We start from the raw sequence: 12,205 nt of genomic DNA, 5'->3' as shown, positions 1-12,205 counted from the left end.
ATCCACCAATGTAAAAGGGGCTATTGATGAATCAGTCTGGATACATATTTGAAAACTTAGCAAATAACATCTCAGTTTGCAAGAAAATGAAAGAAACTCTGCAACTAAGACCTAAAGTGGATCCTAATAAAACTGAATGGTGTATAAAGTGCTGCAATAAGGGTTGAAAGCATTATTCACCGTGTGAGGACATGCAAGTACATTGATATTTACTGGAAGAATAGACAGAATCCATTTGATATTAGGTATGAAGTTAAATAAAGACCCCGCCTGCTTACATTTGTGGTAACACGTTCCAAAAAAAACTTCTCGCTGTATTCACTTTTTCTGTGTGAAAAATAATACTAATGAAATGAACATATGGCATATCTCCAATAATAGATGGGTGACACAAGGTTATGTTTTGCCATCAAGCCTACAGAATATTTGACCTATAGATCTGAAGGTATCACTATGGTGTTTTATAAAATTTGGTCCCCATTATTGGATTACATCAGCGCTAGACCGGCAGCAATTGTGCTAAAAGCCCTGATGGATCGCAGTTCTGGTCTAAAATGCATACGTTTACCTCATTAGGATTCCCCTGCCACACTTCTTTGATCATAATCTCATCTATGCATTCAAAAATTGTCTGAATCAAAAGTGATGAAAAGGAGAGATATTTACTCATTCGCAGTGAAGACTAAAATCACAACAGTTCATCTTATGTCAAACCATCAATGTTGAAAATATGAATCTATGGAAGCACTTTAGTCTAGCATAGCAGACGAAATCTTTGACTTATGAAATCCAAGAAGCGACATCACACAGTCACCACCTAACCTAACTTGTCACTAATAGCTTTCATACCTTGTCTAAATATGCTTTAGGTCACCCGAGGAGTTATTTAATCCATCACATACCTCAGTGTGCTGTATTGCTTTGTCTTTGCTGCAGACAGCTGGTATCTCAAAAGCTCACACTCAAATCTCTGCCTTTAGCAGGAACTTATATGACCCCCAAATTACAGAGCCAGTCCTCAAAAACAAAGGTTTCATATCTCATTTTCATTAAATTGTCCAAACTGACACTGTTTACTCTCCTTGCCATTTCCTGTGGTTTGTATTTTTCCTTTTACAAGATAATAAATCTCTCTTTAAACAAACCCTGTAATCAGTGGGTTGGCATGGTGACAGCCCTGTCTAAGTCACCTCACAAGTAATAATGAGTCACATGATGAACAGTATCATCTTATGCATTTTATATCTCAAGGCAAGAGAGTACTTCGGGAAACCTTTGTCAAGCGCTACAATAAAGAGCTACATTTATAAATGCCACTGAAAATTGTAGTGTGGAATAAAAAAAGTCGTCTTGTGTTAACCCTGTCCAGAGGCGGTGCTGACGTCTTTGGGCTCGGAGGCATCTTGGATGGACCGTCGCACTGTTGAAATGTGTATTGTGAACAGACAAATCAGGATTCCAGATGTTTTGAGGGGAAGAAATGGATGTTGTGTGGTCCAGACCAGCCGTCCAGATTTATCAGCCACAAGCCTAACAGATGGTGATGGTATGAGGTTCCATGAGTCTCCCTTGGACATCGTCATTTTCCACTTCGGCAATACTGATGCAGGAAATTACACTGAGGTTTTTGAGCAAGATCTACTTCCTTCAAGATGTCATCTCCTCCAGTGATATCCATGCATTTCTTTCAGCAGGACGATGTCAAACTGCATTTTGTACACGTTACAAAGGCATGCGATCGAGTCTTGACCTTCCCCCTGGCAGTCTGTGCAAAGCAGTTACACTGTGTGTGTGTGTGTGTGTGTGTGTCTGTGTGTGTGTGTCTGTGTGTGTGTGTGTGTGTGTGTGTGTGTGTGGCAAAGCAAAAAAAAAAAAATTATTAACCCTGGTGCCCCTTTAGTGCCAACTGTTAGGACTTGGCCGGCCGAGGGAAACGGTTGGCTCCAGATCAGTCTAAAATCAGAGCCTTCTGTCCTCATTAAGAATACTGCGATGTGACATGCTGTTTTATGTTCATTGTCATTAAGAGGGAAAAACTAACTGCTTTGTTAATCCCAACTTGTTTCAACTTTCCCGAAGTCCGACTGTGGTCTTGCCACATTATTCTGTAAAATATATTTTTTTTTTTTTGTCTTTGTTGACCAACATCTCAAATTAAATGCGTAACTTGCTGTTTGTCTAATTTGTGGCCTAACAATCCAAGGCAGCATTTATCCCAGCAGTAACAGCTGGGATAAATGCTGCCCCCCTGAATGAATGAATGAATGAATGAATGAATGAATGAATGAATGAATGAATGAATGAATGAATGAATGAATGAATGAATGAATGAATGAATGAATGAATGAATGAATACATTCTGTGCACTGTACAACACTTTTTCTTCAAAAGCTCTTAAAAGACTGGTCCACTAAGTTAAATTTAAAAAAAAAAAAGCAGCATCAGTCAAACAGAACAATCTTCGCTTTGAATTCACGTGCTGTGAATAAAATTATTATGCCTTCAGATGAAAGGTCCTCGAGGAGGAGGATACATACTCCAGCAGAACGTCTACTGCGGGTTTCAGTCAAACCAAAGCAAACAAAGTATAAATTTGTAGTAGATTTGTGACATTTCTATCTTCCTTGTCACATCTTCCCAACACATCCAACCACAGCAAAGTGACTGGTGATTGTGATGTGGACTGGATTCAAAAGTGGCTAAAAGAAGAAAAAGGAAGCTTTTCTCTTATTACAGGAACTGGGGTTAGCCCAGAAACGTGTAGAAAACACCTAGGTGTACTTTTGGACTCTAAACTCAGACGAGACGGACTACTTGTTGAAAAGCACAGTTGAGGTCTATCTTCTTAAAAAATTTAAGACTTTTAAGAGCTATTGATGCAAATTACCTCCCCCTCCTTTCAAGGAGGGAGTGGGGTTGGTTTTACAAGTATTGGCAGTAATTATAATTACATTTCTGCTGTTAAAGTCTGTGAAGGTAATACACAACACGGGAAAGTAGGACACTGTGTGTCCCGACGAGTCGATGTGCATCAACCCGTGACAATCCACACCAACAATGGGAGCCGATGTTTTGATGCATCTAACGAGCCACTGGTGTCCGCAACCTGAAAAGGAGGGCAACCACAACAGACTCACGGCAGCCAGAAACATAAACTCTCCCTCTTGGCACTTACTACACAGCTACCCAGCTGGTTAGACTAATTGCTTTGAGTGCTCTGACAAAACAAGTGTTCAATTCCCCAGAAAGACACTCAATTAAGTGCTGTGTTTTTGTGAAAATACACAGAAATGACTTCTTGGGAAAAAGTGTTCTCTGTCAGTAAACTTTAAATGAGCTAGATTAAGCCCTTTTTTTCCTTCTTTCAAAAGCTGACTCATTTTCCTGGAAATAAAGTACAACACCGCAGGATTTAGGTACAAAAGCACCGTCTTCAATTATGTCTTGGCGTTTTGGTTCATAGCAGCTGGTTTTATGGGATGGAGCAAGTCGTTCAAGCCCACTCCCCTTTAGGGGTGGATATTGGGAAGGACCTCACGATACGATACGCATCACGATACTTGAGCCACGATACGATACACATTGCGATATCCCGATTATGCAATATCCCGATTATTATATTCTACATAGTTCACCGAAAAATTTAAAAATGTATTACACATCTTAAAATCCAAGTTGTATATATGTACATCAGATGATAGTGATGGATCTTAAAATCCGAGTTGCACGTTCATCAGATTATAGTGACAATTCATGGGACAAACTGAGTCAAAACAATGTTTTATTATAACTATACAAGCTAAAGTTACAACTTATTTGTATATGTTTTTCATATTATTTACATCATATGAAATTAACAATAAATTTAGTATGAGGTTGCTTTAATTATGTGGCAAATGATAATAAACACAAGAAAGATGGGTACTAAAACCAAGGACAGGCACAGTGATCAGTCAGTATAGATATAAATCCATAAATAAATAAACCTCTGTCCATTATTTTTCATTTTTTAAGGACAGGCAATTGTGTTATATAAAAAATAAATTATAAAATGAAATAAAACGTGAAATAAAACCTGAGCTCAGTGCAGGGCCCTCCCAGGGTTGGTAGAGAGTGGCAATGCCCAGGACTGTCACTTAGGTAGGAGCACTGGGTGATATAATGGGAAAAAAATCGGGGATAAAAAAAAATAAATAAATTAAAAAAAAAAAAAAATTAAGAAAAAAAAAAAAAAAAAAAAAAACGATATTCAAATTTTTAATATCGATATTGAATCGGCTGGAAAAGTATCGCGATATATTGCCATATCGATATTTTTGCCCACCCCTACCCCCCTTTGCCTATTATGAGGCTTTTGTTTCAGGAATTGGTTGAAGTTATAGTTGCATAAAGATAAAAGACACTGACTGGATAATCCCGCTCTGCACTCTGTCACTCACTGCATGACGTATTTTCAGATTAAGGTTTTTGATTAGGCTTTTTAATTCAGTTATGAAGTTAGATGCACAAATATCTGCCCTCAAACACTTTTTTCGTCTGTGGTCCCCTTTGAAGTCATCAAACATTTCCAAGCAAACTAAAAAGCAACGAAACAAACAAACAAACAAAAAAACCTGCTCGCTTACACTGTGGTTTCAGGTGGACTTTTTCAAAACAAGGCATCAAGGCAAGATTTAAGGAGGACACATAGGGAAACACAAACATGGAACTCCACTCAAATGAGAAAAGATGAAAGGAGATGGTAGACTTTTGTGTCACCGAGTCTGTGGAACACAAATCATCCCAAGCATTTGTTTATGTTGGAGCTGTTTTCCACTCCTCCACCCCCTTCAATAAAACACTGCTTTATGAGTTTACACCCATTAACACAATTAGGAGATATTATCCTTTCCTCTTGCATGTCAGCCACTTTGATTTATGCACTAACTAAATATATTTATCTGATTTAGTGATATACACAGATGCAGGGTAATTTTAGTTTTTTTTTTTTAAATGCAATGAGAAGCTATGTCTTCTGAAGTTTCTGCCTTGTGAGATTTCATTTTTTTGAGCAGCGGCGATGACAGGATGGATAAGGAAAAAACATATCTTGGAATGCCTGAGTAGACAAAAGAGCACACAGTGTCCTGATTAGCCTGTACGAAACCGTAAAAGCCCAAAAGGCAGTAAATAAAAAATAAATATCACGGTAATAACAACCTAGACTGCGTGCATGTGCTAAAGGGACCTCAGAGGATATCTGATACCACCATAGGAAGAGATGAGGGGAAATCTTGAATATAGAACAGCGCTTATGGGCAGATTTGCCTTTCCAGTGCGCTAGGTTGGCCCAATTACAGATGTAGATGTACACCTGAGTATGTGTGCATAGTTTTTGCTGTCTACAGATATCCTAAAGGCAGAGGCTTCATTTTTTCAAGGATCTTTCCATTGCAACCATCTCTTCAAATGCGGTACCGCATTAAAAACGATGATAGTTGTCAGTTGGAGTAATCTCAGACTACGTTTTAAAGCGAGTTAACAACTTCTGACTGAATTTCGAAGCCAAGCCACTAGCCTTGAGTGGTTTTACAAGAGCTTTTCTGCTCAAAACAGCTGCCCAATGCCTTTGAAAACGAGGTGAACCAAATTGACACCTCTGCAATGGAAAGAAAAAATTAAAAACAAAATCACATAACCTTGTTCTTGAACAGAACAAATGGTTCTGATCACAAGCTCTACTTCATCTTTGGAAAAAGAACGACAACAAAGACAGTGAAACAAAGCAGAACGGTTTCTCTCTTTCTCGTAAAACCAATAAACTGCGAAAATGCTCCATAGGGCTCAAGGAAATTGCCAAAGCCCGAGCACTGCAAGATGCTTTTTTCCCTCACAGCCCTGTTGGCAATCCGCGTCAAAGCTGCAATAGTAAATTCAACAAGTAAAAATGTGAAATGGAGCACTTACAGGGTCCTCAAAGTGCTAATTTGACACAGAACGCTTTCATTGCACCCAACGCAGGTGTAAAAATGAAAAGAGACTAAAAAAAGGAGATGAATTTATTCTCCTTTTGGGATAGAACTGCTGAATTTACTGCGGCACAGGTGAGTTGTTTTGTTTTTCCTCTCCATTTCCAACAGAGAAATCTGTAACGGACGGCTCAGTATCTAAACTTCATCACAGAAGGAAATGTCACGGAGGAAAGCACCCCCAGTCATTCAACCCACTGTTCTTCCAGCTGACATAATGTTACTGTCATAGCCAAATGAGGGCCAGGAGGAGGTGGGTGGCTTCAGACTGCTCTGCTTTGCTTTAACAGGGAAAGTCCTATCCAAATTCCAACTCTGACAGAATGCAGGATGCAGGCGCCCCCACCCCCCCTGAGATCAGAGCAGCAGGAGGAGAGCTGGGAACGCCATGAATGAACGGAGCAGCTCTGCATGACTCATTGGAATCAGGTGTTCCAATGATAACAAAGAAGTTAGGGATTGTCTATGAAAATGGTTGAGGTAATCAGATTTCTTGATAACACAAATATTTCCCTGATTCAGTGATCATTTTGGTTAATCATTTGGGCCGAGTTTCCCCCAGATGTTTCACAGCAGCCCTGCAAACCAGCTGGATAAGCAGAGCGCCATTGTTCGACGAGAACGGACCAACGATAGGGTCGCCTCTGCGCGATAACAGAGATGAATCGCTGATTTAAACATGAACTTGGATGGTAAAGAATTATGTTCAGGTCCTCTGCCATAAATAAGATTCATTGGGACGCTGATAAACGCACATTTCATATAATTGCAGTATTTCCTCTTCAGGGCACTTTCTGAATGAATCAATACTGGTCTTGGTGGCGATTAGAGCCCTGATGGATCAGAGCCAGGCTGCCCTTTTAATGGTCAGATTTTCCATCAACATGACTCCGGATCACTCTTATTCATCATAATAGGTAAGGACATGGGTATTTGGAAACCTTCCGTTTCCCTGAAGCATCATTTAGGTGACCGATTGCGAATATGGCCTGTCACTCCGCTACATAGTCAATCATCTAATTATGAGAAGTCCCATTCAGAAGGTCTTGCTTTCATTAATCCAGTGCTTTTGCACACAGAAAGAAAGAGACCTCATGGAAACTTAAGTGACCTTGGAGTAATATATGTATTTTCTTTGACACACACACACACACACACACACACACACACACACACACACACACACACACACACACACACACACACACACACACACACACACACACACACACACACACACACACACACACACACACACACACACACACACACACACACACACACACACACACACACACACACACACACACACACACACACACACACACACACACACACACAGTAAAATAAAAGAAAATAGACCATGAAGCATTGGGACTGCCCATCTCTTCTTAGAAACTCATCACTGTGACATATGACATTGACAGACAGATGTTGGCAAACAGGCTTTCTCTTCTACCCCAAAGACATTTATCTTTCTCCCCCTGTTTGTTCATGCATGGTTCAAATAGTAAAAAAATGTGAGCCAGATGCGAGACTGTCTGCTGACAACACTTAAGTTACCCAACACTGCCACTGAATCATTAACTTTCTCTGGCAACGCAGTCACATTTTATAAATACATCTCACACATTTGGCTTCAGAATACCTTACCATGGGACCTTAATGGGCCAAGGTTGATGCAATAAACAAAAAAAAAATAAAATAAAAAATTAAGGCCACTAAATTAAAGTAACAATGCGTAACAGAAAAATCACACACATACACGTGCGTAAAAGAGTATCCTCCTCTTTTACATGCTCATAAGCTTGGTCCATTCATGAAAATTGTTCCAGTTAATTCCCTCAATTACAAATCAGAGAGTGAAAGTGGTAAATGAATCTGGCTCCATTTCTAACTAAACATTTTGTAACATCCAAGTCAACTTTAAGTTCCAACATGGGTGCGCAATTACATTTGGAAAGCAGGCGAATGAGACTTTAAAAATGATCCAACACTGCCATCTGGAGGAATTGTCCTGAAAATGTCTCCAAAAGTGCCAAGCGAACATTCATGAATACAGGCTTTTAGAAAAGTTGCCTTATTTCAGGAACTACAAACAAGTCAAACTGCCCCTATATTTTATAATTAATTTTGAGACCACAAATAACACATGCTCACTTTTTTATTCTCGCGTCTTGGGGCGGCTGGAGCCTATCACTAATCAGACCATAGGCAGGTTAACTTTGAGCAGATCACTAATCAAACACAAATGATGTAAACAAGCATGTAGGACGTCACTCAAACCTGTGGTCACTTTACAACAAAACTTCACCGTAAGTCTCTGATAAACTTAAACGTGATATTCTTATTGACTGAACTGGGAAAACCACAATGGACCTGGATTTGGTGGCAACCAGCCCAAGAAATCCCCAGCTCTCGATGGCATCCCCTCATTAAATGTATGAGCTGCACCTCAGAGGCATTTTTATGCATTTACAGGAATCGTTGGACGGTACTAAAGATGCACCAGCTGCTAATCGGAGATGGACAATTTGTGTCTGATTGGCTCTGATCGATAATGGCCACTATTTGGTTACGGAAACAACAAACTGAATCCAAAACTTTAAACACCATCACCCTGCTGGGCATGCTCAGTGGTATAAAGCTAACAAACATTAACATGCTATAAAGCCAGTACAACATCCGGTCTGCAACCTAAAATAGTTTAAAGATTAAGCCAATGCACGAAGTTGATTATGGTTCTTAAGAAGGAAATCAGAATTCAGATTTGTAAAAAGAAAACTGCAATCACCTTCACGCAGATGACCTAAGACCTCGAACTGGAGTCAAGAAAGAAAGTTCCTTACACTTTCCACATTGAGAGCTGCAAACATGGCATGGCTTTGCTATGTACAGCACGTGCACATACACACTCACTCCAATGATTTAAAAAAAACCAACTGTAATATAAAAGAGGAGTTAAAGCAGGCCAGAACAGCCCTGAACTAAAAAATTCTCTCACGGACGAGAGAAGCTGCATCTCAAAAGAACACATTCAAAACCAATCAAACAGCACCTCCAACAAGAAAACTCTTCTTTGCTCTTAAACACATCGTCTCTTTATTAACTGCCTCTAAGTCCTTCCATTTTAACTTATTTGCAGACATTTATACTACAAAATACCTTGAATAATGTTCCTTCCTTGAGTGAACATAACCAACAGTATGCCTTATAGGGATGTTACTAACTGCAAATGCACTCTCACTCATGATGCAAAACAATCTCCACCAAAACGGATACTTAGCAACAGAAAAACAGTTCAATTTGCATAAAAAGTAACAAAAACAGATGACAGTTCATGAAATGTTGACATGATAATAAAAACGTTCTCTAGAGCATGCTGGGAAACTACACCCAATTAATCCCAAACAGACTAACACAAGATGTTTTCTCTTTCAGTCGCGGTACTTCCAGCAAGAAATAAACAGCAGATGAAGCAGAAGTTACGTTTCGAGGGCTCACCTTTGGTTGAACATGCCTCTGAAGTTGTAATTGGCTCTATAGTTGGGCATGGGCTTGGGATCCAAAGGCCTGTAAATCGCTGGCTCTCCTCTCTTCATGGCCAGACCATTCAGCTCCACCGTGGGTGTTATACTGCCTGTGTGAGTGAGGGTGCACAGAGAAACAGAGATATTAAAAGGCAGTAGCTGATTTGACGAAACATTTTGAAACCTTGAATGTCTGTGTTGAACCCTAAAATCCACCTGCTGATGGATCCACTGCTAATCCTATAGCGCCCCCTCTGGCCTTGCTGACCTCATCACAAGACTTTCTTACACTAATTATAAGTCGGCTATAAGTTTTTAACAACTGGAATGTCACAAAGGGTTGGGGGGGTAAAACAGACCTAGTAGTATTCAGTTCACTATAGATAAAATAAAAGCCTGCTTTTACATTTTATTGAAAGGGTCAGTACTGACCATGTTCTGATCATGGATAATCCAAATGTAACTCATCTGGAGATAAAGTTAAGTTAAAACACTGTCATTTTATTGCTACTGACAGAACAGCATCACAGGCTTATGTCAACTTTCTTCCCTCCTCCCTTCGCTACCAAGTAGTGACATCATCAATGCATGTCTGCACAGGATGTGGGTCTGGAAATCAAAAGTAACAGTGCAACTTGAGGAAGCTAAAACCTGCTGTCCATATCCTGCAGTAAATCAGCTCCCTGTAGAAGTCAGTTATCTGTTATGTGCTCCAGCATGTGAAGTAGTTTAGACAGTATCAAATACACATTTTTAGATAATATTCTTGCATTTCTCAGCACTGAGGACACCATCAGTATCAATTGCAAGATTTGCAGCCCAAAACTTGCATAGAGCCTCCACCATATTTCACTGTTGTCTGGAGCCAACAAAGGACCTTCTGCTACAGAAAAATAATAAAAAAAAGTTTTGACTCATCAGTCGAGAACATGTGCTGCCATTTTTCTGAACCCTTTCATTATTTTTTTTTTGTGTACAATCGTGTTGTTTAGCCTTGTTTCCATGTCAGAGGTGTGGCTACTTGGTCGATATCCTCTGCTGAAGACCACTTTGACCAGACTTCTCCAGACAGTAAATGGATGTACCGGGTCCCACTGGTTCCTGCTAGGCCCGATCTGAAGGCACTAGACTTCTAAACAACTAGACAATAACAGAAGGTGCAGTGCCACCAACATGAATATGGATCCATAGACTTGGAGATTTGAATTAAAGACTCTCAACAGTATATGGCATCATAACACTGCCTACTCGTGTTTGCCGCATTAAATCCTGACGGGAACACCGAAACAGGTGTTATTCTGAGTTCTGATGAGAAATGCATCCTCTCTCGTAGGAATATGCACAGATAGAAATAAAAGCAAACAGACACTTAAGTCATATCCAGTACTCGAGTTGAGGGGGGATGAGGGGGGATGGCATCCCCCCTGAAATAAAAACAGTAAAAATCATCCCCCCTTTCCATCCCTTATGTCATTTCTTCAATGAATGTGGTTTTACTGCTATTTCAACATTTAGTCATCACCAGAAAAATAACTTATTTGACAATTTTCACCTGTTTCAAGTAAATTTTCACTTGAAATAAGTAGGAAAAATCTGCCAGTGGGACAAGATTTATCTTCTCATTACAAGCAATAAAATCTTGTTCCACATGCAGATTTTTCTACTTATTTTAAGTGAAAATGTACTTGAAACAGGTGAAAATTGTTGTTTTTTCCAGTGATGAGTCTTGTTTTAAGTGTAATGAGATCTTTGTTACTAAAATGAGACATTTTAACTAGAAATAAGTGTAACAATATAAATAACAAATATTCTTGTTAAGATTTTGAGTTTTTGCAGTGATCCATTTTACTTATCCTGTGAAGGACAGAGTCATATTGATAAGTTCAGAAAACTGTTTTTATTGTTGTGTTTTGATGTATTTGATGTAAGCCCAGTGGATATTTAAAGCTTACAGAAGGCTGCATTTAACTGCTGCTATGTCATTCCTGCAGTATTTCTGCAGGTGTTTTGGTCAGTGCTATTATTTGTAATATATTATATTATTTGTAATCAGCACAAATTATCTGTCCCCATATGATAAAATCCACCATCCCCCCTGATTTTTTTTTACAACTCGAGTACTGGTCATATCTGGTTGTGTTAGGATATCTCTTGGTTTTCTTTAAGCTCTGCACGTTCTGTCAACGGGGGGGATGAACGGACATCCCATTAATTCGTCTCTAACAAGAAAACTCAGAAAATGAAATGAATATTCTAAAAGCAGCTCAAGTAATCACCCCCATCATAATTCAAATATTATATTATTGTAGGCAGGTAAATGTAGTCAGTCCCATGTGATGTTGAGAAGGTTGCCAGTACCTGGGTTGCTGTTGATGTCGACTTTAGGGGAGCGGGGCGCTGGCCTGGGGAGAACGCTCTCGGCCAACGCTTTGGCAGCAGTGGAGTGCTGGGCCTTTTTAATGCTGGTGCCCTCCGACTCCCAGACCTGCTCCCCAAGAGTCAGCTGCACTGTGAAGATCTGAGAGACATCCGGGGAGAAGGACGTTACCTGATGGGGACAACACCCCTGCCGGATTCAGTGGTCATTACAAAAAAAAACGGCACGCAAAAGCATGCAAAAACACAGACTTTTATAGGTATTTACCAATTATACTATGACGTCCACAA

At 39.7% G+C, this 12,205-nt stretch overlaps 1 protein-coding gene across 6 annotated transcripts in view; it reads right to left on the bottom strand.

Annotated features, from left to right (window-relative positions):
- stau2 (staufen double-stranded RNA binding protein 2) overlaps positions 1-12,205 on the bottom strand; it is a 112,096-nt gene that overhangs the window by 90,779 nt on the left and 9,112 nt on the right. For 4 of the 6 annotated variants that reach the window (XM_061713066.1, XM_061713062.1, XM_061713067.1 and 1 more), the window contains exons 4-5: positions 11,897-12,086; positions 9,513-9,648 (exon numbers count right to left, since the gene is read on the bottom strand). In XM_061713066.1, the coding sequence (XP_061569050.1) occupies positions 9,513-9,648; positions 11,897-12,086 (326 nt within the window). The remainder of the gene's footprint in view (positions 1-9,512; positions 9,649-11,896; positions 12,087-12,205) is intronic. The other 2 variants (XM_061713064.1, XM_061713065.1) reach the window with 1 other exon arrangement.

Source organism: Cololabis saira, chromosome 22, assembly GCF_033807715.1.
Source record: "Cololabis saira isolate AMF1-May2022 chromosome 22, fColSai1.1, whole genome shotgun sequence".
Classification (NCBI taxonomy): domain Eukaryota; kingdom Metazoa; phylum Chordata; class Actinopteri; order Beloniformes; family Belonidae; genus Cololabis; species Cololabis saira.
The sequence above is the reverse complement of the archived record's forward strand: the minus strand, read 5'-3'. Positions and strand labels throughout refer to the sequence as shown.